The 23,395-nt window shown below is 59.7% G+C and overlaps 3 protein-coding genes across 4 annotated transcripts; 2 read left to right on the top strand and 1 right to left on the bottom strand.

The window, feature by feature from the left end:
• The first annotated feature begins 1,779 nt into the window (after positions 1-1,779).
• On the top strand, positions 1,780-5,061 carry CCDC166 (coiled-coil domain containing 166). The gene is made up of 3 exons (XM_070392114.1): positions 1,780-2,459; positions 2,575-3,497; positions 4,772-5,061. Exons 1-2 carry the CDS (start codon positions 2,031-2,033, stop codon positions 3,442-3,444), a joined length of 1,299 nt encoding a protein of 432 aa, XP_070248215.1. The 5' UTR covers positions 1,780-2,030; the 3' UTR covers positions 3,445-3,497; positions 4,772-5,061.
• Positions 5,062-5,994: 933 nt separating this feature from the next.
• ZNF623 (zinc finger protein 623) lies at positions 5,995-14,087 on the bottom strand. Of its 2 annotated transcripts, none has more exons than XM_070392477.1 (2): positions 14,002-14,087; positions 5,995-9,671 (listed from the first exon to the last, which is right to left on the bottom strand). In XM_070392477.1, the coding sequence occupies exon 2, from the start codon at positions 9,572-9,574 to the stop codon at positions 8,093-8,095; it is 1,482 nt and encodes a 493-aa protein (XP_070248578.1). In that variant the 5' UTR covers positions 9,575-9,671; positions 14,002-14,087; the 3' UTR covers positions 5,995-8,092. The 2 variants fall into 2 exon arrangements, with proteins under 2 accessions (XP_070248578.1, XP_070248579.1); XM_070392478.1 differs by lacking the exon at positions 14,002-14,087 and adding an exon at positions 9,974-10,175.
• A 3,258-nt stretch (positions 14,088-17,345) lies between these two features.
• Positions 17,346-21,944, top strand: GFUS (GDP-L-fucose synthase). Its single transcript, XM_070392487.1, has 11 exons — positions 17,346-17,422; positions 18,130-18,285; positions 18,602-18,716; positions 19,696-19,824; positions 19,930-20,003; positions 20,207-20,340; positions 20,453-20,517; positions 20,852-20,918; positions 21,010-21,089; positions 21,221-21,320; positions 21,593-21,944. Exons 2-11 carry the CDS (start codon positions 18,140-18,142, stop codon positions 21,646-21,648), a joined length of 966 nt encoding a protein of 321 aa, XP_070248588.1. The 5' UTR covers positions 17,346-17,422; positions 18,130-18,139; the 3' UTR covers positions 21,649-21,944.
• The last annotated feature ends 1,451 nt before the right edge of the window (positions 21,945-23,395 follow it).

Below are 23,395 nucleotides of genomic sequence, written 5' to 3'. Positions count from 1 at the left end.
GTGGCCCTGCTGTGCTCCCTCAGCCCCAAAGCTGTCCTCTGCCCTGCCTGCTCCCCGCATGCGCTATGGACTCAGGTGCCCAGGCCACTTGGGCACCTGCCAGGGCCCTTCCCAGGAGGGCTCCTTGGGGCTGTGTGTGGTGGTCTCTGACATCGTGCCCCCAGACTCAGAAATGAGGATGCCTGATCCCAGCCAGTGTGGCTCAGTGGTTGAGCATCGGCTCAGGAACCAGGAGGTCACGGTTCGATTCCCGGTCAGGGCACATGCCTGGGTTTTGGGCTTAATCCCCAGTTGGGGGCGTGCAGGAGGCAGCCGGTCAATGATTCTCTTGTCACTGATGTTTCTATCTCTCTCTCCCTCTCTGAAATTAATAAGAAAATATACGTATATATTTTTTAAAAAGAAAAGAGATGAGGATGCCTGAGGAGGCTGGGGGGACTTAAAGCTCTGCCCATTGAGTCCTCCATTAGCAACAACATTAAAAGGCCAAGTTTGACGCAGACACTCCGTGACAGCTGTGTGCCGCGCAGGAGCCGGGGAGAGGCAGGGCCAGCGTTGCCTGGGAGGCACAGAGTCAGACTGCGAAGGCCTAGACGGGCCATGGGAATAGGCCTCCACTTTCTGCAGTCTCAGTTTCTAAATCTGTCCAATGGGTACAGTGGCACCAGGCAGGCCTTGAGGGTGGTGAGGTATCGGGAGGTGCAGGCAGCTGCCCCTGGGGGCAGAGATCCTGGTATGTACATGCCAGGCCCTGGAGAGCCCCCCTTGCAGCTTCAAGGTTTTCTGTTTTTCCCTGATTCTAGATGGTCTTTTGTCAATTTTCTGCAAGTCAGGCACCAATATCATATTAAAAGTTCGTAACATTTAAGCCCGTCGTTCAGATGCTGTTTTAGGCTATGAGCAATGTTTCTTTTTTAAAAAAATATATTTTATTGATTTTTTATAGAGAGGAAGGAAGAAGGATAGAGAGTTAGAAACATTGATAAGAGAGAAACATCAATCAGCTGCCTCTTGCACACCCCCTACTGGGGATGTGCCCTCAACCAAGGTACATGCCCTTGACAGGAATCGAACCTGGGACCCTTGAGTCTGCAGACCGACGCTCTATCCACTGAGCCAAACCGGTTAGGGCTGAGCAGTGTTTCTTTTATAATATTTTTAAAAATATATATTTTTATTGATTTCAGAGAGGAAGGGAGAGGGAGAGAAACAGTGATGAGAGAGAACCACTGATCGGCCGCCTCCTGCTTGCCCCACACTGGAGATTGAGCCGGCAACCCGGGCCTGTGCCCTCACAGGGAATCCACCGTGACCTCCTGGGTCATAGGTCCATGCTCAACCGCTGAGCCATGCCAGCCGGGCCGTCTCTTTAATATTTTAATGTTAAAATAAACAAAGATCTTGCATTGTCTTGGAGTTTATGCCATTTTGTCTTTATTTATAAAACACATTTTTACAAGAAGGAAAATGCCTCAGTTGTGTTCGTAATTTTAAGAGGCGCTGCCACGGTGTCGCGCAGGTGTAGCCATGGGTGTGAACTGCCACGGCTCTGAAATCGACCTGCGGGCCTCGGGCGGGATCCGCGGGCTGCGGCTCCGTCCGTCCGATTCGGGAGCCACTCTAGTCGCCTGGGTGTGACCTGTGCGGGGCACACACGGTGTCAGGCATCAACTCTGAGTGAGGGAATTGGGGGGCTCGAGGGGGGAGGGGCGCAGGGCTGTTGCCCTGGCAACGGGGTGATAGTGGGGGCGGGCGGCTAAGTTCTGTCTCCACGGAGACTGTCGGGGCTGAACACCAACAATACTCGAGGTGGACGCACCCCACGGATGGCCACGGTCCCCAAAGAGCCCACGAGTAAAGGTTGGCCACGGGGCCCCGACTCCCGACTCACCACGTGCCCCTGATTCTGCCTCCCCAACCCTGAGACGCGCCCCACCCGCTAGAGTTTTCGGGCTGCGGAGGAGCAGGGCTGGGCGGGGCGCGGGCTGCGGGCGGGCCCTCACGCGTCCCTCCGCCCCAGGCCGGGGCTCATGGCGCCCAAAAAGAAGCGCGGGAGCCGGCCGGCAGACAGCGCCGCCGCCGCCGAGGCGCAGCTGTCGGAGCGCGCACAGTACCTGCTGCGCGAGTTCGGGCTGCTCACCGAGCAGCTGGACGCCTACGAGCAGTGCGTGGACCAGGTGCTGCAGGACAACATCCTCCTGGACGGCGAGGCGCTGCGCCTGCGCGACGAGAACCGCTTCTACGCCACCTACGTGAGCGCGCACGCGCAGCGCTGCGCCAACGCCACGGTGCGCCTGGAGGAGCAGAACCGCGTGGACCTGGCGCAGATCCACAGCCAGCGCACCGACCTGGAGGCGCTCTACCACGGGCGCGAGGAGGGCGTGCGCGCGCAGCTGCAGGAGATGGAGGCGCGCGCGGCGCACATGGCGCGGCAGGTGCAGGAGCTGCAGCCCTACAAGGCCAGTGCGCGTGCGCCGTGGGCGGGGCCGGGCGAGGGCGGGGCGCGGCGCGCGGGGGTCGGAAGCCTGTGGGCCGGGCGCGTACTGACCCGCGCTGCCGCCACCGCCGCTGCAGGAGCTGCAGCTGGAACAGCTGGCGCGGATCCGGACGCTGGAGCGCGAGCTGCTGCACATGCGCGTGGAGCACACGCAGCTGCTCCACCGCGTCAAGCGGCGCTTTCTGGAGGACAAGGCGGCCTTCGAGCGGGAGGCGCGCCAGCGGGTGCAGTCCATGGCGCGTCGCGCGGAGAGGGAGGCGGCGCGCGCGCTCATCGCGCACACGCAGTCCATCAAGGCGGACAACGGGCGGCTGCGGGAGGAGCTGCTGCGGCTGCTGCGCCGGGCCCACCTGCTGCACGAAATGCGGCGCCAGCTGCTGGTGCAGCGTGAGCAGCTGTGGAGCGAGCACCAGGACACGTGGGACCTGGCGCGCGTGCACAGTTGGCTGCGCCGGGGGCCCGGGGGCCCGGAGCTGTTTCAGCCGCTGTCCTCCCCGCGCCAGGGGTCCATAGCCTCCGGCACAGACTCCTCCAACTCCCCCCCAGGCTCCTTGTTCGAGCCCTCTCGGAACCCGTCCCAGGTCTCTTCCCTCACCGTCTCCAGGGCCCCGTCAGTGGTCTCGCTGCGTGTGAGCTCCACGGTCCCGTCGCTGGTCTCGCTGAAGGCGGGGTCACAGTTGCATTCCCAGGACTGGTCGAAAAGGGACTCCCAAGTCCCCTCCTTGGCCTCGTCCCACCTGGGCTCCTTGGCCTCGTCCCGCCTGGGCTCCCTGGCCCTGTCCAGCCCCGGCTCGCGGGTCTCATCCTTGACCCAGTCCCTCCATGGCTCCAGGATCCCTTCGCGGTCCTCGTACCGCAAGGCCTCAAAGAGCACCACTGCCTCTGCTGATTCTGTCCCGGGGCCGGGCCAGCCGAAGGAGACCGAGGACACTGACAGGGCAGACTGAACCCGCCCGGAAGGAGTCCAGAGTGGGGGAGACGGAGCGCAGGAAACTAGCTGGTGAGTGCAGTTGTTCATACAAATGTGACACCCCAACCCGCCCCCCCCCCCCCCCCCCCCCCGCCCCACACACACCTCTGTGCCCTGCTGCTGCAGCACTTCCTGCCAGCTCCGGGCCCCTGACTCCTTTCCAGGCGGCACGGTAGCTTGATGTGCCCTCACCCGTGTCAGCCGGAGCCAGCATCCCTCCCCACCATGGCCGGCACGGCTGCTCCCGCAGGGCCAGGGCCGGAGAAAGTCGGGATGACCTTGGTGGCAGAGACGGCAAGCGGGGGGAGGGGTATGGGAAGGTGGCCAGGGCAGAAAAGGAGCCTGGGTGCGTGGCTGTGCCTGTGGTCAGGAGGGCCAGTGTCGGCCACCAATTGTGTTTAAGCTCCTGGGGGGGTTGGGTAACTTTTTAAAAAAAAATGTAATTTCAAATGTAGAGAAAAGTTGCAAGACTAGTACAGAGAAGTCTCGTATAGCATTTATCTAGATTCACCAGCAGTTTGCTTTCTACCTCTTTGGGGTGTGTGTGTGTGTGTGTGTGTGCGCGCGCGCGTGCGCCCCACCCCCCAAACATTTCAGATTAGGTTCGCTAGGTGGTGCCCCTTCACCTCTAGGTCCTCAGTGTTTCCTGAGGACAGGGACATTCTCCATCGCTGCAGCCCAGTGACCGGTCCGGAGGTCCGTGGGGAGAAAATAGTCCTAGCGTCCTCACTTCACATGCAAGTGTTGTCAGCTGCCCCACAGTGCCCTGTGGCCACCCGTCTGCCAGCGTTTACCACATTCAGTTGTCAGTCCCCGTGCACAGGCCGGTGAAGATGTCCCTGAGGTGGTGTGCATATTCCTCGGTGGCTGTGCCAGGAGGCCGCCTGGCTGTGGGCGGGGGGAGCAGGCCACGCACCCTCAGCGCTGGCCCCGGGACAGCGACATCGCCCTGAGCGCAGAGGGAAGGTTAGGAAATCGCTGGTCTTCGGAGGACGGCGCAGTGACCTGAGCCCGAAGGAGATGACCCTTGGGATGGGCAGGCCTGGGCTGGAACGGGACCTGGGCGAGTGGCAGGAGTTGAGAGCACAGGTTCCCAACGAAGCTCCTGTTTTCAGGAGCAGCTAACATGGGGAACCACAGAGGAAGCAGGCGAAACCGGTTGACGTTCAGTATTTTGAAGCAATTATTTTGGACCACAGAGTGTGGTTCGTTTATAGAGGTTGAGTTGCAGTATCAGTAGCAGTGTTACTTTTCATCCGTTTATTCTATAGTTTCTGAATTTTCTTTCTCATTTTGTGTTTCAGTTGGACTCCTCCCCCATTTCATTCGCCTCTTCTTTTTCAGTGGTTATCTCAGAGATGTCAACATGCACATTTAAGCTCATGATTCATGAAGAGCCCCCAACCCTCCACACACTTTCTGTCTCCATCCCACCTTCCAGGCTTAAGAATCCAACACTCACATCACCCTCAGATCGGCCACTGTTCCTCTTTGTGGAAAGTCATTCCCCTGGGTACTGACATTTGGGACATATTTGTATGTAAGTTACACTTTAATAAGAGTTACTTGGAAAATCTTGCTGCCAGCTCCTCATTCCTCGCACGGCTCTCCGGCTTCTTCCGCTAACCAAGCCGCTCAAGCCCTTGCCAGCCTGGCTCTGGACAGAGCGCCAGTCCACAGACTGAAGGGTCCCGGGTTCAATTTCGGCCAAGGGCATGTACCTCGGGTGCAGGCTCGATCCCTGGCCCTGGTCAGGGCACGTGTGGGAGGCAGCTAATTGATGTCTCTCACAACCATGTTTCTCTGTGTCTCTCCCGCTTCCTTCCACTCTAAAAAATCAATGGAAAAATATCCTCAGGTGAGGATTAACAGCAACAAAAATGTGGGCAAAAGTCGTGAACAGACACATCACGGGGATGACACTGGTGGCAGCACGCATGTGAAAAGGTGCTCAGCCCCGCCACACAGGACGAAATGCAGACATATGTACACGGCTGGGAGGGATTCCGTGTTAGGGGGTGACAGTGGCGTGTGGATGAGGATGTGGAGCTACTGGACCCTGGCACTGTGGCAGGAGGACAAAATGGTAGTCAGTGTGGAGAAATTTGTTGGCAAATTTTTTTTAAGTCACCCGAGCACATGCTTTTATTGACTTTTTTAGAGAAAGAAAGGGAAGGGGAGAAAGAAACACCAATGTGAAAGCGATGCATTGATTGGCTGTCTCCCACACACACTCCAACTGGGGACGGAGCCCACCATCTGGGTATGTGCCCCAACTGGACTCAGCCCAGCCACCTTTTGTTTTCCTTCTTTTTTTTGGGTGGGGAGGGCAGAGGTGCGAGGGCAGGAATGAGTTCCAGTTCCCCTCAGTCAAACCAGCCACCTTTGGTGTAGGAAGAACGCGCCAACCAACCGAGTCACACTGGCCGGGAAGGACTTTTTATCAAGTTAAAAACAGTTATAACAGCAATTCCTAGTCACTCACCCAGGAGAAATAAAGAGGCATTTCCAAATACTTGTACACAAATGTTCATCACAGTTTTATTCTTAACAGTCCAAGCTGGAAACTCAAATTTCTAACAGATGAATAATAAATGATGGTTTATACAATCAAACATGACTCAGCAAAGAGAAGAGCTACTGCAGCTAGAAACTACACTGGGTTGTGTTTTAAAACATGCCAAAATGAAAAGGAGTTAGACACACAAGATTACATACCATGTGCACCCACTCCTATCAAGTCCTAGAATAAGTAAACATATTACACCGACCGACAGTGGATGTTTGGGGCTGGGGTGGGATTAACTGAGAAACAGCCAAAGGGAACCTTTTGGGCAATAGAAATGTTGCTTCCTGGTTATGACGGTGGTGACACAGCAGTACGTTAAAACCACACCTGAAGTAGGTGTTTTCACTGTGTGGAAACTGGACCGCAACAAAGTTGGTTAAAATGACCTGGTCATACCAGTGTCTGCGCTGCAGATGCCAAGTTCTCCAGAGAGTTCTGCAGCCCTTTTAAAAGTACTTACTCCCTTGGGGCTTCTGGGATTGCTGAAATTTGTTAACTCAAAATATGACTTAATTGGCAGAAAAACCCAAGAACTTACACAATTTCACAAGTGGGTGTTCTGGTTAATGTTTAGATAAAGGAAATGCAGAGGCAACAACTAATGGCGTCACCAGCCGGTTATCTGCTGTGTAACGAACACGCCTGCTTCTGAACAGCTCCATGCAACTCCCTGCTTCTGCTCCAATTCCTTCATTCCATCTTCTCTAGCTGACAAACATCTAATCTCCGTGGACCAGTTCAAAGGCGATGTCAGCCACCTCCTTGCGTTCGCTCCTGCACAGCCAGGAACGTGTCTGTTTCCACACGTTGCTCATTGTGCCGTGACCTGGCTTCCCTAGACGCCTGGAATGACCTCAGGTTCCACGTGTCTTTCTCGTGTTTTCCCAGGACTTACCACTGGTCCTTACAGGTCAAAACATTTTCAAGTCATCGACAGGAGGAGCCAGCGAGTAGAGAAAGAGAAGAGTTGAGTTCAGGCCTGGACTGCTCAGAGGCGGAAGTTAGGTCATGTGCTGGGACTCTGCCCTGGAGCGAGCCAGAAAGATGCACAGACAACTACGTGCAGACATGCTCCGAAGCCGGGGCCTGGCCATGGCTGAGCTCAGCAGCAACCCGAGGGCACGGGCTTACACTGGCCACCACCTGTGGCTTCTGGCTTGAGGACGAGCAGACATGGACTGGGCCCAGAAGGCATTCCCAGCAGCCCAGCAGGTTACACTTTACAAAGCAAGGACAAAATCCAAGCGTTTTAAAATAGCAGCAAAAAGGGACAAAGCTGGAGAGGCACCACTTACACAGGTATGGGGTGGCCTTTTTTATTGTCCTGCGATAGACACCAGGGACACAAATCAGTCAGATATAACTGTGTCCACAAAGAATCAGCAGTGCAATAATGAGACATATATAAAGACACAATTCTTATATATCAAAGTAAATGCAGTAACAGGGAGAGAATGACGACAGGAGCCCAGCAGTGGAAGAGGCTGAGCCTGACACGATGCCTGGGTGAGTAGCCAGGGGAGGAGAGGGAGAGCGTTTGAACAAGGACAGAGGCCAGGGCGCAGGGACAGCCTGGATCCGAGGAATGTCCGTTAGTGCTGCTGCAACACTGAGTGAGGTGGTGGGAGACGAGGCTCCAGGAAGCAAAAGACCTTAGGATGCAGGGAGGGAGCTCAGAATGTGCCAAGGACCTCAGGGAAGCCCCCGAGGTTCTCCCACTGCCTGCTGATCAATCTCAATTGCTCCATCAACTGTTTAATGAGTGGGCGCACCGTTCTCTAAGGGGACTTAACCCGGGGCGACCTATAGTTGTGCAGGAACATCTAGAGACCTAGCTCCTGGCCCCCACTGTTCCAGCTCAGGCACGGTCTTCAGGTGGCTCTCCCGAGGACACAGGTTCCTGGCCGAGGTCAGTCCAGCATGGCTGCACACGCAGGTGGCAGCCCACTCCTAAAGCAGCCCCAGCCGTGACTCTGGGGAATGCTGACATGTCCAAAGGCACAGGAGCCACAACACTCGTGCCACTGTTTGCAAACATCGCTGACCTGGAGAATAATTATAAGTCACCTGTGTGACCCCCTTGACTTACAGATTTCTCACCCACATGTGCGGGGGTCTTACTCAAGGGAAGCCCCGCTTGAGTAAGACCTTGATTATTTTTAAAGTTCGGGTTAGAGTGGAAATCTTTCCCATATTGACTACAATCGTACAGTTTCTCTTCAGTGTGGATTTTCTGGTGTTGAAGGAAGTTTGACCTCTGAATAAACCCTTTCCCACAGTAACTACACACATAGGGCTTCTCTCCAGTATGAATGATCTGGTGTAGAAGCAGCTTGGAGCTCTGGATGAAGGCTTTCCCACAGTCCTTACATTCAAAGGGCCTGTCCCCCGTGTGGATTTTCTGATGTTCGGTGAGATGAGCTTTCTGGAGAAAAGCTTTGCCACACTCCTTGCATTCGTATACCCTCTCTCCAGTGTGAATTTTCTGGTGTCGAATAAGGTATGAGCTCAGGAAGAAAGCTTTCCCACATTCATTACATTCGTAGAGTTTCTCTCCAGTGTGAATTCTCTGATGCTGAGTAAAGTTTGACGTCTGGCTGAAGCGCTTCCCACACTCGTTGCAAACATAAGGCCTCTCTCCAGTGTGGATCCTCTGATGCTGGATAAGCTTTGAGCTCCTGATGAAGGCTTTGCCACACTCGTTACATTCAAAGGGCCTCTCTCCAGTGTGAATTCTCTGATGTTCGATGAGGTCTGAGCGATGACGGAAGGCCTTTCCACATTCCTTACATTCATACTGTTTCACTTCTGTGTGGATCTGATAATGTCGAATGAGGCTTGAGCTCCTAATGAAGGATTTCCCGCATTCATTACACTCATAGGGCCTTTCTCCTGTGTGAATCCTTTGATGTCGAATGAGTAGTGAACTCTGACTAAAGCCTTTCCCACATTCTTTGCATTCAAAAGGCCTTTCCCGGGTATGGACGCGCTGGTGTCGAATCAGGTCTGAGCTGTGACAGAAGCCTTTCCCACACTGAGCGCACTTGAACGGCTTTTCTCCTGCGTGTGCTCTCTGATGCTCAATCAGGTCCGCATAGTGAGCGAAGTCTTTCCCACAAGCGTTGCACACATAGAGTCGTTCTCCGGTGTGAACACTCTGGTGCTCAACAAGGTGGGAGCTCTGGCTGAAGGCTTTCCCACACTGGTCACATCTGTAAGGTTTCTCCCCGGTGTGAGAAATCTGATGTCTAACTAGGTCTGCAGTAAACGGGAAGCTTTGGCCACAGGTCCCACATGGGTGGGCTTCCCCTTCCATAAGTTCTCTCTGAAGGAGGAGGAGGTCTGGGCTCAGAACGGGGCCGCCTCTGCACGCACTTCCCACCTGGACGGCCTCTCCTGTCTGGATCTTCCAGTGAGTAACTGTCACCGGCTGGCGGCCTCCCTCCCGAGACGGGGGGCTCTGCCCTTCCAGGTTTCCCAACAGCCCTCCTAATCCTGGTGCAGAGACCCCCCCAGACTCAGGGGCAGGGGTCTCCATCACTGTGCGTGTTTCTGACAGTGTCCTGTGCGGATTTCCATTCTCAGAAATGCAGACGCCAGAGGCACCTTCTCATCACCAGTTCCTACATCAGAATCTGAAATAAAACAGAGTAAGATCATCTTCTGCCTCATTAACAGACAGGAATCCGCTGGAGCGGGTGGGGCTGAAACACACACCTATTGAGAGGAAAGTGTGTCCTCTGCTCACACTCTCGACCCAACGCACGTCCCCCACACACTCGTCTCACCCCAAACAGCTTCCCACTTGGGAAGGCTTCTTTGGGGCTCCACCATCCAAACCCCGAGGACAGACGGTTGGGTGGCCAATGGGTAGGGGTAGGGCTTGAACTACCAAAATCAAGATGTATTTCCAAAGACACAAAGAGAACAGTCTTACCACCTCTTCGATGCCCCTCATTCCTTCATGTCCTCCCAGTTCTGAACCAGTGAGGCAGGTGAAGAGCGAAACGTTCCCTCCTCGCCAGCTTAGCCGCCATGTCAGTGTGTTACACATTCTTTCTGGTCATATATGAAAACCCTTTTCGGGCATCGCTTCTCAGACTTTCGGCACTTTGGGCCAAGATCAAGTGTAAAGCCACTCTCTCCATCTCAACCCCGACGCCTGCCCCTTTCGTCCTCTACCAGACCTGCACGGGGACCGCTCGGGTTGAATTCCACTTGCTTCCTGTCTCTGTATGCATCGCTACATTCTTTTTGTTGTTAATCTTCACCCGAGGATACTTTTTTCCATTCTTTTTTTAAGAGAGTGGATGCGGGGGGTGGGGGGCGGGGAGGGGGACACGACAAAAAGAGAAACATGGATGTGAGAGATATTGATTGGTTGCCTCCCCACACACCCAACTCGGGCCAGGGATCAAACCTGCAACCCAGGTACATGCCTTGACTGGGAATCGAACCCTCAACCTTTTGTTGTGTGGGCCATTGCTCCAAACCACCAAGTCACACCAGCCAGGACTGAGCTCTCTACCTGCTCTTTACAATGTAAAATACTTATATTTAGAATTAGGCAGCTGGACTGTTTAGATGATTCCAACTTTGTCGGCAACATCTAAAGCACCACAGTCAGGAGCCGTCGAACACATGCCTGTGACTGTGGGAAGCCACCCTGGTGCCACCAGGGAGTCTGGCTGGGATGAAGGGTGGCCAGTGGGCTAAACTGCAGCAGAGAGTAAAGACTGCCCAGCATCCCTGCTTCCTTTGAAATCAGTATATATTTTTATTGATTTCAGAGAGGGAGAGGGATGTGCCCTTGACTGGAACTGATTTTGGACAGTCTGCAGGCCGATGCTCTATCCACTGAGCCAAATCGGCTAGGGCTCCACTGACTTTTACAGAGAGTGGAAGAAGGGGGAAAGACAGAAATATCGATGTGAGAGGAGCACATCGATGGGTTGCCTCCTGCACGAGCCCTGACTAGGGCCCGGACCAGGGAGGAGCCTGCAACTGAGGTATGTGCCCTTGACTACAATCGAATCCGGGACCCTTTGGTCCACAGGCCAATGCTCTATCCACTGAGCTAAACCAGCCAGGGCAGCACTTGACATTTTTGTAGGCACATGGCCACCCAGCCAATGACTCCATTTCCCAGGGTCCCTGAGGCTGGGTGTGACCCTGTGATGGAGGTGCGGCAGGGAGACAGGAACGGCACATGGCCTGTCTCCCTCCCCACCGGACATGTGGATGGGGCCCAGCAGCCAGGCTCTGGGAGGGCGAGGGGTACAGCCAGTGCCTGCCTGTGCGGAGGAACCTGAGAAATCAAGTTTCCTGCTGGGAACACTAGTTCTGAATCTGTTACAGCAACTTGAACCCACACTGAAACAGGCTCACAGGCTACCTGACCGCTGGAGGCCACGCACACCACCAACCGACAACGCTGAGACACTGGGCACATGATGTGCCAACGGGTCTGGCGACACCGCTTCCTGCAGCCGTGGCCACTCGGCGTGGCCGTGACGCAGCCTGTAGACCACAGGCCTGTGATGGTCACAAAGACGTTTTTCTCCTTAAAGGCCCACTAACTTGGTAAACCCCCAGCAGTTCAACAGGTAAGTACTGCTAACTGCTTATACACATCTACCCAGACCTCCCCTTAAAGTCATCCACTCACCTACACACAATTTTTAAAAATAAAGACGAGCCCTGGCCGGTTTGGCTCAGTGGATAGAGTACCGGCCTGTGGACTGAAGGGTCCCAGGTTCGATTCCGGCCTAGGGCACATGCCTGGGTTGTGGGCTCGATCCCCAGTAGGGGGCGTGCAGGAGGCAACCAATCCATGATTCACTCTCATCTTTGATGTTTCTATCTCTCTCTCCCTCTCCCTTCCTCTCTGACATCAATAAAAAGAAAATTTTAAAAAGAAAGAAAGAAAGAAAAGAAAAGAAAAGAAAAGAAAAGAAAAGAGAAAGAAGGACGAGATCACACCAGGCCCACCCACCTGGGCCCTCCCACCCGTGCCCTGGCATCGAGTTCCTCCTGTAGACACCCGGCTGCTGGGACGCGTCCCTCACTGAGTCCCTCGGCAGATGAGGCGCCGGAGCAGCACGGGTCCCCGCATGCCTGGCGTCCGGAGGACGGTGTTCCCTGAGGTGCAGAGGGCGCGACTGAAAGGCGTGGGAGCACCTCTAGGCACACGGTCCCCCCCCTCCCCGGGGCAGCTCTTTTCGGACCAGCCTGCAGCATGGGGGGGGGGGGGCAGCCCCCCAAGGAGAGGCTGCAGCCAGCCGGTGCCGCCTGTGAGCGGCAGGACAGCCTAACTGGCACCCGGCCTGGGAGCTCAGTGCCGCTCCATCCCAGCCGGTGGCCAGCAGAACCGTAAGGCGTCGCTCTTCACCGGCCTCACTGGTTCGGAACTGGGGGGAAGAGGGGTGCCCCTGGAACCTGAACCAGGCACAGTCCTTCGCAGCGGACCTGCACTCTCCCCAGCACCCCTGCAAACCTGATGAGCAGCCACTGCCATCAACCTGTGCTCCTGCCACTGGAGAGGAGGGACCTGTGCACTGGTGTGCGCTTCCCTGGTTCTCACAACCACAACCACCCGTGCAGCTCAGGAGGTGGCTTCCTTAAGGCCACCCCGACTACTGGTGCCGTCCCCTCCCCTCCCCTCCCCACCCCACAGCCATTCAGCCGCTGCTCCCAGGCCTCTGCCCAGGACGCCAACACCCTTCTTTGCTCACGTGCCCAGTGTCCTGGCACCTGCCATCCTCCAGGCCCCAGGCAGCACCGCACAGGCCGGACAGCTCCCTGAACTGCATTCGGAGGCACCGCCTGTCAGGGGTCAGCTGCTCCCTGACCACCCTGCCACCTCCTCACCTCCTGCTCACACGCTGCCTGGGCCTCCCTCTCATTCCCGAGGCCGTTCCCGGAGTCAGGGGCCCATCCCGGCGCCCCGAGAGGGACTGGGGCCGCGTGTAAGAAAACAGAGCAACCCCCGCTCCGACTTCTCTGTAAGCGATGCTGGGGCTTCCGCCAGGATCAAGATCCTCTCACCCCCGCCCGGCCGGGGCTCCGCGGGTGAGCATCGACTATGGACCGGGAGGTCACGGTTGATTCCCGGTCAGGGTCAGGGTCAGGGCACGTGCTGCTCGGGTTGCGGGCTGATCCCAGGGTGGGGCGTGCAGGAGGCTGCCGATCAGTGATTCTCTCTCATCATTTATGTTTCTCTCTCCCTTCCTTTCTGACATCAATAAAAACATTTAGAAAAGAAAGAAAAGACGCTCTTACAAGGTTGCAGCTGTGACAGGGGCCAAAGCCCAGCTCCGGGAGAGCAGCGAGTTGTGCCTGGAATCGCGGGGAGGCCGGCATCTCTGGCCGCTGCTGCCGTCCACCCGCCACGGGCCTCGTGGGGGGAGAGAAGCTGCGGGGGGGGGGGGGGCTCGCGGACCCCACGACCGTGATGCAGCCCGTGTGCGTGTGTGTGTGTGGGGGGGGGTGGGGGTCCTGACAGCAGAGAAGACAGGGAAAGGGAGCCCTCGGAAGGCGCCTGCGGCCACCCCTCTCCTCACCCGGCGATGCTCCCAGGCCTCAGCGGGGGCCGAGCCGTCCCTCACCTCCCCGCGCACCCGGGCCCCGGCTCGGCAGCTCCCGCACAAGGGTCTCGGGCCCCGCCGCTTCCAGCACCGCCTGGAGCTCCCCGGGTCGGGGAGGGGAGGCCGCTAGGGCGCCGCAGGCTCCGCACACCCCGCCCCGCCCCCGGCCCGGCCGCCGCGGAGGGAAGGAGGCGAGAGGCCCGCGGCCGGCGGGAGTCCCGGACCCGGCACCCACTCGCAGGCCGCCCCTGAGGGAGAGGAGCTGGGCCACGGGCCGGCCGGGTCGGCTGCCGAGAAACCGGCTCCCGAGGCCCAGGCTCCGGGACCCCCGTGCGGGGCCCGCCGCCCGCCCCGCCCGCGGCCCGAGCGCGCCACTCACCCGGTGCCCGGCGGCGAGAGGACAGCCGCGCCCCGCAGCGAACCGGGGCCGCCCACCTCGCAGGACCAGCGACAAAGCCCGCAAGGCGTCCGGCACCCGCGGCCGGAAGTCGGACCGGGCCCCGCCCCTGGACTTCCGGTTCTGCTCTAGGCGGCCTCTCGGTGGTCGGGGCTTCCGGCCCGGCGCGCGGTGGGTGAGGAGGGAGGGAGGGGGGGTGGCGCGGCGGGACCCGGTGCTGAGCGCCCTTCAGCCTCTGCGCCCCGGGAGCGTGGCTGCCCCCGTGTAGGCCGGGTCTGGTCTCCCGTGAGCTGTCGGCGCCGACGCTGACGCCGGGCACAGCTCGTCGCCGCGAGGCCCCTCCTCTCAGCGGCCCGACCCGCGGGGCCTCCGACGCCTGAGCTGCGGCGTGAAGAGGGAATGGGATCCGTTCCAGCGGTTCTCAACCTTCTGGCCCTTTAAATACAGTTCCTCATGTTGTGACCCAGCCGTAAAATCATTTTCGTTGCGACTTCGTAACTGTCATGTTGCTACTGTTATGAGTCGTCATGTAAATATCTGATCTGCAGGATGGTCTTAGGCGACCCCTGTGAAAGGGTCGTTCGACCGCCAAAGGGGTCGCGACCCACAGGTTGAGAACCGCTTTAGGCCGCCTTTGCTGGTGGCTTCCCAGCCTCGCTCTCCCTCTCCCCGGGACCACGCGCCTGGGCGGGCTGATGCGAAAGCCTGGCTGTTCCCTCTTCCGGCCCCGCCATCAAACCCCAAACCAGTTCGCTTTCTGGGTTCTCTCGAGCCATGTTCAGAGGCCCGTCCTGCTGCGTCCAGAAAAGCCTCCTTATTTAAGTAGGACATTTTCTTCAAACACTGTGTGTGCGCGCGCGCGCGTGTGTGTGCATGTGTGTGTGTGTGTGTGCGTGCATGTGTGTGCATGTGTGTGTGTGTGTGTGTGGTCACACGCCGACGTCAGAACCACGTTTTGGGTGGCGTCTACCCTGCTCCTGGATGATCGCAATAAGACATGAAGCAAGACAAGGGACCGTCCTCTCTACGACCAGCGGCTGCTTCCTTGTGCAGAATCAGCTTGCTCGCCCGGGAAGGACGCCACAGCTCACTCGTCTGTCTTGTCTCCTCCCTAATCTGCATTTCTGCTGCTCAAGTCCTGGAAGCAGGACACCCTTCGCAAATCAAATGCACCTCTTGCAATTTTAGCCGGATGGCTCCATGGATAGAGCGTCAGCCTGCGGACCAAAGGGTCCCGGGTTCGATTATCTTGGTTGCAGGCTCCTCCCCACTCCAGTCCTTGGTGGGGACTCGTTCAGGAGTCAACAAATCGATGTGTTTCTCTCACATCAACTTTTCTCTCTGTCTTTCCCTCTCTCTTCCACTCTCCCTAAAAACCAATGGAAAAATATCCTCAGGTGAGGATTAACCGGAAAAAAAAAAATTCACCGTTTTGCAAAGCAAATTCATCCTTTGCAAAGCAAATTCACTTTGGGGTGAAAATAGAGTAAAATAAAACAATAAAGTCACTTTTTTTGTGATTGTATTCATAGTTAAGGCATGCATAAAGCCAGTCGTATTGACTGGCATTCGATAGGTGATCAATTGATACATATACATTTATTAATTTAATCTTATATTGTAAACAGTTTTCTTTCAATTGGTGAGCCACCTTAACTTCAAATCACAAAGTACTTACAAAAATTACACTTTCCCATAAATGGTATGATACCAAGGTAAGTTAAATGTTAATATGTACATGTGCACCACTGAATCCAGTCTAGGGGGTATGCGTCTGGGAAAGGTAGAACTGCTTCAATTCTATGTAGTTTCTTATGCAGTGTTCACAACAACGAAAAAGATAGTGCATCGCAACATGTTTCATTTTTCTCTGAACCTAACCTTGTGATAACGTTAATAGGCTTTTTACATATTTTGATTCCATTAAGGTATTTTTACATAAATCCTGAATGTTTTTTTCAGACCCTGGAAATGGATACATCAAACACTGAGTCAAGCTCTGGGAGGTCATTGGCAACACGCATCCTCCGAGGAATGCAACACCATCGTGGGAAATGAAGGGATCCGGATCAGAAGCCCCGTTGTCCGACGTAGTAATCCACCAACATACGATCGTACCAGCAACGATAAATAAAAGGTTTTAATAAAATGTTACGAAGATGGTAGAACGGTAAATGAATCAGCTGCCATCGCCAGTATTAAAAACCATACGGCAAAGTCAATTATTTACCAGTATAAGAAGAATGGTTGGGTGTTGATAGAAAAAAAACGCGGAGGTAAGAGAAGTAGTAAGTTAAACACCTCGATATTAAACAAAATTGTGCAAATAATTGAAGAAGATCCGTGCGTAACTTTAAAAGGAATTCGTGACAAGATTCTCAAATCTGAACAACTCTGTGCCGAAAGCAAGCATCCCGGTGAGCCGGTGAGCCGGTGAGCCAGGGCAGGTAACGGAAGACAGCTAGGCCCCCAGCGCTGCCCAGGATGGAGGCGGGGCTTGAGCGGAGGCGGAGTCGACGATCGGCGCAGGGGCGGGGCCTGAGCGCGTGCACATGAGGGGGCGGGGCCTGAGATGGTGTGGGGCGTAGACTGAGCGCACGGGCGGGGAAGGCGAAGTCCAGGGACGGAGTCGAGGGGCGGGGCCTGTGGGGCAGCCCCAGCGCGAGACAGGAAGGGGGGCGGGGCCTGAGCCCAGGATGGGGGCGGGGCCTGTGGGGTGAAGAGGCGAAAGGGGCCGGTAAGGGACCCGCCCACCGCGCGTGGAATGGTCAGCTTGACTGGAGTTTCTTTTTTTCTTTATGGATTACGGCATTACATATGTGTCCTTATCCCCCCGCCATTGCCCGCCACCCTCCCACTCACTGGCTGGAGTTTCTTGGCCGAGCTCGGGCCATTGGGGTCGCAGCTCCCGGACCAAGGCGGGACCACCGTGGGCGCCCGCTGGACCCGGTCGGTAGCCGGATAGGCCGTGGGCTCCACACCGGTTGCGGACCCTGCCCCGCAGTCCGGCCGGCTCTGCGGCAGCCACCAGCGGCCAGTCCCAGACGGCGCGCCTCGGCTTCTCCAGCAGTAACTGCCTCTCCTCCTCATTCGGGCTCCGAGCCTCCCCAGCGGGGTCGCGCCCCGCGCCCGGGCGGTGGTGGCCCGAGCGCCCGGAGGCCACCGCGCCGGGATCAGCTCCCCAGGACCCGCCCCGCGGATGCAGACGCGGCGGGAACTACATTTCCCAGGCTGCTGCGCGGTTCCCGCGGTGCCCGAGTCCCTTCACGGAGCGCCCGCGCGCCCCGGGAGGACTCCAAGTCCCCGCATGCCCCGGGAGCACCGCGCGCCCCGCCCTCCACCTGGCTCTGGCGCGCGGCTGGACCCCGCCAGCGCCGGAAGTAGCCAGCTGGCAGCCGGGCAGGTGAGGTGGCGTGGGGTGCAGGGGAGACCCCTTGAACACCGAGGGAGGGTGAGACGTCGCGCGCCGGGCCTGGGCCCTGGGCGCTCCCCGACTGCCCGGAGCCCGAGGGGTGCTGGGGCCCCGGAGGCGTGGGCGGGACCCGAGGGTGCTGGCGGGTATCCCGGCCGTGGGAGGGTCCTGGGGACCCGGGACGGGTCCTGGCTGCCAGGTGCCTGTGGAGGGGCCGGGAAGGGCCTGGGGCGTGGGAGGGAACCCGCGGCTGTAGGTGGCCCTGGGCCTGAAGAGGGATCCGAGGGAGCGGTGGGGGGCTGGACGCGTGGGGTCTCCCCACAGGCCGGCTGCTGGACTGCCTGTGCGGGCGGGAGCAGCAGCGGGTGTCCGGGCAGGGCCCCTCCTGTCGGGGCTGGACAGGGGGCCCTGCAGCGGGCTCAGGGCTTCCAGTAGGGACTCAAGCCGATTTCCAGGCCCCAAGATAGGGTACTGGGGGTGGTGGTGCCCCGAGGCCTGGGACAGGTGGACCGAGGGACAGGCTCTGGTGGCTGGAGGGGAGGAGGGATGACTCGAGCCAGCTGGGTCTCTCCCCTCCTGGGGGCAGCGTCCTGGGCCAGCCCTTGGACAGATGACCCTAAACAGCAGCATCCCCGGAGCCTAGGGCTCGGTCGGATGGAAACAGGATGGCCTCAGCCTCACACCCTTTGGCTGTGCAGGTGCAGCGCCATGGGTGAGCCCCAGGGGTCCATGCGGATCCTGGTGACAGGGGGCTCTGGGCTGGTGGGCAGAGCCATCCAGAAGGTGGTAGCAGACGGGGCCAGGATGCCAGGCGAGGACTGGGTGTTCGTCTCCTCCAAGGATGCCGATCTCACGTGAGTGGACCCATCCCTGGCATACCCACCCCCTCAGGCCCTCTCCCGACAGCTCTGGGCCAGGCCCACCCCTGATCCTGCTGACCTCGTGTCTGCACCCTCCCCGCCAGGTGGCAGGCGTGGCCTGGATGTGCACAGCTCTGCTCCTAGGCAAACATCCTCCCACACCCTCATAGCAGCAGGGCCTGAGCTGGCCGCCTTCCCTTGGGGCAGCCCATCCCGCCATGGGCCCTGCCCAGCCCCGTCTCCAGTTCCGCAACCCCAAGGGCTAGTCCCTGGGCCTTCAAGGGACCGCTGACAGCCCGGCTATCCCCAGGGATGCTGCACAGACCCGAGCCCTGTTCGAAAAGGTCCGGCCCACGCACGTCATCCATCTTGCTGCCATGGTGGGAGGCCTGTTCCGGAACATTAAATACAACCTGGACTTCTGGGTGAGTGAAGGGCCCCAGTGAGCACGGGAGCCAAGAGCCGGCTTCTGGGAACTTCCTGGCTGGCTTCCCACACTCATGGTCAGGGCTGGGCATAGCCTGTGGGCGGAGGGCATGCAGGTGGGTCTGGGGGCACTTGGCCGAATAGAAAAAGCCGTGGAGCTGCCCAGGCGGGGGAACTGAGGGAAGTCAGCCTCCGCTGTGGGGCTCGGGGCTGGTTCCTGCCACTTGCGCTTCCAGATGCTCCTGCTCCGGGGACCTCTCTGTCCAGCTGCACCGGGCCCGGCCTGCCGGGTGCAGCTGTGTGAGGAGCCAGGCTCCTGCCCTTGAGCCACCGGCTGCGGCCACCCCTTAAGGCCTGTGGGGTCTGTGGCATGTGCTCCTGGGGGGATGGGACGTGCTGTAAGGGCAGGAGGAGGATGGGGCGCTGTCAGGTTCTGCCTGTGCGTTGGCCTTGGTGTGGTTCCGCCCAGTGGCCGGCACTGGGATGGCAGAAGCTCCAACCAGATTCTGCCCGGGGCCCTCCTTCCAGACACAGCCTTCTCTGCAGCCTAGTCACCCTCCCTCCCTTCTCCCCAGGCCAGTCCGAAAGCTGGGCCACCTCATGTCCAATTCCCAGGGGGCAGGTGGGGCCCTGGGAGGGTGCGGACAGCGAAGGCTTCACTGCTCCTGGGCAGGAGAGGGGGTGCGCGCCTCTGGGTCGGTGAGATTGGGCCACTGAGCTCCTTCTGCCCCTGCCCTGAGCAGCCCCCAGAGCTGGGGCCGCGTCCTGAGCTGAGGGGTGGGGTCCTCTCCTCCAGGCCCCTCCCACAGCCTGGGAGTGGGACCCACAGCTCAGGAGGGGCAGGAGGACGAGCAGGCTCAGGCACCGCCCCTGTGGGAGGAGCCAGGGTGTGTCCCCACTTCTGTCCCTGGAGGAGCAGGTAGGGGTTGGGGCCCTGCCTGGAGGGGCCTGAACCTGCCCCCCCCCCCGCCCCGCCAGAGGAAAAATGTGCACATCAACGACAACGTCCTGCACTCGGCCTTCGAGGTGGGAGCTCGCAAGGTGGTGTCCTGCCTGTCCACCTGCATCTTCCCTGACAAGACCACCTACCCTATCGACGAGACCATGGTGAGACCCCCGGCGGGGCGGGGCGGGGCGGGGCCTGGGGCGGAGCATCGGGCCTGGGCGTGGCCGGGAAGCAGCGTCTCCTCTAACCCCACCACCACCCCCTAGATCCACAACGGGCCACCGCACAGCAGCAACTTTGGCTACTCCTACGCCAAGAGGATGATCGACGTGCAGAACAGGTCCTCCCGCCACCCGCCCAGCTGGGGCCCGCCAGGAATGGGGGAGAGGGCCTGAGGGGGAGGGCCCAGTGGGTCACCCGTGGGGCTCCCAGGCCTCCTCTCCGTCCTCTGCTGGCCTCTGGTTATTCCATGCAAGGAGGCCGGGCGGGGCGGGGCAGGGCGAGCGGCGGAGAGCAGGGCCGGAGGGACGCTGTGCTCTGCAGGGCCTACTTCCAGCAGCATGGCTGCACCTTCACCGCCGTCATCCCCACCAACGTCTTCGGGCCCCACGACAACTTCAATATCGAGGATGGCCACGTGCTGCCCGGCCTGATCCACAAGGTGCACGTGGCTAAGAGTGAGTGCCTGCTGCCCTCGAGGCCCCGCCCTCCCGATGGGCCCCTGGGCTCAGCTGGGGTAGGTGTGCGCTGACTGCCCCGCCTCTGACACGCCCCTCCCCGAATTTGCAGGCAGGGGCTCCGCCCTGACGGTGTGGGGCACGGGGAAGCCCCGGAGGCAGTTCATCTACTCACTGGTTCGTGCTGGAGGGCACACAGCTGTCCCCATCCAGAGCATCCCCAGGCCGGCCTCGCTGGCTGGGGGTGGGGGTGGGGTGGCGGGGGGGGGAGTCTGGGGAGGGGAGGCCTGGCTGACACCTGGAGGAGCAGCCACTGGTCCTCGCTGAGCCCCATGGGTTTGCTGGGTGCAGCGCTGAGCTCAGCGGGAGAGAGGACCGGACCCGTTGGGGATGAGCTGGCCAAGGGCTGCTGCCCCAAGGGAGGGATCCGGTCTTAGCCGGGCTGTTGGGAGAGGTGACAGGGCCCCATGTGGCCATGACTTGTGGCCTTTGACCCTGCCTGGCTGACTAGGACCTGGCCCGGCTCTTCCTCTGGGTCCTGCGGGAGTACAATGAGGTGGAGCCCATCATCCTGTCAGGTGGGCACTGCAGCGGCGGGCACGGCGTGGGGGCGGGGGTGGGGGACCAGGCAGCGGACGCTGACCTGGCCTCGGCCCGCGCTCCCTGCAGTGGGCGAGGAGGATGAAGTCTCCATCCAGGAGGCTGCCGAGGCCGTGGTGGAGGCCATGGACTTCCACGGGGAGGTCACCGTATCCTGATCAACGGATGGGGCTCACCCTGGGAGCCGGAAGGCAGAGCCTCCCCGGAAAGGCGGGGGAGGTTCAAGGGCAGGCTGGGGGCGGGGCTGCCCCTTCTGCTATGGCCTTGACCAGGCTCCCAGTTTGATACAACCAAGTCGGACGGGCAGTTTAAGAAGACGGCCAGTAACGGCAAGCTGCGGGCCTACCTGCCCGACTTCCGGTTCACGCCCTTCAAGCAGGGTGAGCCCCTGCCCCTCATGGCCCTCCCGCCCCCGTCCCTCACGACCTCCCGGCCTCTCCTTCCTGGCTCTGGGCGACCACTGCCCGGCCCGAGGCCTCAGCTTCCTACTCCAGCCAGGGGTGGACGCCTGGCAGGTTTGGTCTTCAAACCGTCATCAGGCAGCAGGAAACAGGGGTGACTACCCTTTGAGGCTGGGGACCCCACCGACCCTGCCTCCCTTGGAGCTCCGTGCAGCCCTGCCCTCACCTGCCACCCTCACCTCCCCCTGCAGCTGTGAAGGAGACCTGTGCCTGGTTCAGTGACAACTACGAGCAGGCGCGGAAGTGAGCCGTGAGCGTGGTGGTGGCCCGGCGCCCCTGCCCCAGACCCCGCGGCCGCTCAGCTGGCGGAGCCCAGGGGCAGCACCCTCAGACCCTGCCAGGAGTCCAGGGCACTGCCCAGCAACTCGGCCCACATTCCACCCCTCCCCCAGGGAGGCTCCAGGCAGCTGTCCAGTGGGGCCAGCATTCACGTCGTTCCTCAGGGAAACCGAGGCCTGCCCAGGCCCCGCACCTTGCTCCTCAGGTCCAGTGCCCGGGTCCTGCGTGTGTCCACTTCTGGGATCCAATAAAGTGCATTTCACAGGCCCGGCCCCAGCCACTCTGTGCCAGCTGTCCCCCTCCCCAGGCACTGCCTGCTCGAGCCTGGCCAGCCCCAGGACCCTCCGCCGCCCCTACTGACTGCCCAGCCCCTGAGAGGTGCTGAGCCACGGCGGCCAACTGCGCCTGGGGTGGCGGAGGAGGTGGAGACATGGAGAGGCCGGTGTGTGGGCAGGAAGCAGGCAGGCCACAGGGGTGAGACAGGCTGGGCGTTCCCTGCTGGACCCCTGGCCATGAGCAGGCCTGGTGACCTGAGCTCCACAAGGGCTTTGGGGAAAGAGGCTGGGGCTAGATTTGGACAGGCCGAGGGGAGGATGGTGATTGGGTGGCTCAGCCTCCCTCCCCGCCTCAGGCGGCAGCTTGGGTGTGGGGCCCAACTGCCCTTATTCCATGAACAGTAACAGGTGTCACCGAGGGGCCCTGGTGGGCTGGGAGGTGAGTGCCTGGGCCTCCCATTCTCAATAGGAGCTGAGCAGAGCTCAGACAGGTTGCCCCGGCCAGCCGGCTGGCACTGGTGTGGGCCCTGGAGCACCCAGCTCCAAAGCCAGTCGCTGGACTGTCTCGCCCGGGACCCCGGCACCTTCCCTGGCCTGGGCCACCTCTTCTCAGGGCCCCTCTCTGCCGTGCCTGGTGCCACCTTCACCTGGCTCTCCTCCGACCCAGAGGCGGCTGCCTTGTCCATTCCTTCCTTCATCCATTAGGCGGTATTGGCTGTCTCACAGCGCCAGGCCCCATTGACTTCCCACCACCCAGACATCTATCCCAGGGGCCTCCCCACGGCTGGTCCCGGAGCCCCTCCCATGTCAGTGCCTCCCCGTGGTCTCAGCCGTGGTCCTTCTCTTCTGGGCGCCCACCCTGCCGTGCGGTACTGTAGCGATCCGTTTGCTTGTCTGGAAATACATGGAGCTCCAGGACCCTCCAGTGTAACCGCTGGGCTCCCCTGTGGGATTCAGGGCGGGATCCGCCAGTGAGAACAATGGGAAGGAGGCCAGACCGAGCAGAGGCCTGGGCGCACCGGCAGGACGCGAGCAGTTGTGTGTCCTGAGCCCCTGGTTGTGTGTGTGTTTACATAGAGGCGCTGTCTCCCCAGACAGTGCGCGCAGAACGCGGGTGCTCAGGCCGAGGTTCAGCCGCCCGGCGTCAGGTCCGCTCTGTGTGGCCCCATCCCGACCAGAGCGGCCGCAGGCCACACTCCGCAGGGACAACGACGAGTGGATCAGGCTGAGCAGCAAAGAGCCGCACCAGCTGCCATCGCGGACCTTCCGCCTTCCTTCCCCGCGCCCGCCCCGGCCCTGGTCGGCCTCTACCACGGGCCCTGCCGCTGGGCACTCCTGGGGCCCCGAGCTCTCCTGCCTCCCCGCTGCCCAGCGATCAGCCATCAGCGGCTCCGGGCTCCGCAGCGTCCCCACGAGGGACACCACCGGGCACTCCTCGGG

The sequence above is a fragment of the Myotis yumanensis genome, unplaced genomic scaffold (genome assembly GCF_028538775.1).
Source record: "Myotis yumanensis isolate MYYU_CA2020_CCGP unplaced genomic scaffold, mMyoYum1.0.hap1 SCAF_15, whole genome shotgun sequence".
NCBI classification, from domain to species: domain Eukaryota; kingdom Metazoa; phylum Chordata; class Mammalia; order Chiroptera; family Vespertilionidae; genus Myotis; species Myotis yumanensis.
The sequence above is the reverse complement of the archived record's forward strand: the minus strand, read 5'-3'. Positions and strand labels throughout refer to the sequence as shown.

What these genes read in the sequence shown, in the direction of transcription:
- GFUS (XM_070392487.1), top strand. Translation starts at nt 18,140, where the DNA reads ATGGGTGAGCCCCAGGGGTCCATGCGGATCCTGGTGACAGGGGGCTCT. An exon ending in ACCCTATCGACGAGACCATG is followed by an intron (nt 19,825 to 19,929) that starts GTGAGACCCCCG and finishes ACCACCCCCTAG; the next exon opens with ATCCACAACGGGCCACCGCA. An exon ending in ATGATCGACGTGCAGAACAG is followed by an intron (nt 20,004 to 20,206) that starts GTCCTCCCGCCA and finishes TGTGCTCTGCAG; the next exon opens with GGCCTACTTCCAGCAGCATG.
- CCDC166 (XM_070392114.1), top strand. Translation starts at nt 2,031, where the DNA reads ATGGCGCCCAAAAAGAAGCGCGGGAGCCGGCCGGCAGACAGCGCCGCC. An exon ending in AGGAGCTGCAGCCCTACAAG is followed by an intron (nt 2,460 to 2,574) that starts GCCAGTGCGCGT and finishes CCGCCGCTGCAG; the next exon opens with GAGCTGCAGCTGGAACAGCT.
- ZNF623 (XM_070392477.1), bottom strand. Translation starts at nt 9,574, where the DNA reads ATGGAGACCCCTGCCCCTGAGTCTGGGGGGGTCTCTGCACCAGGATTA.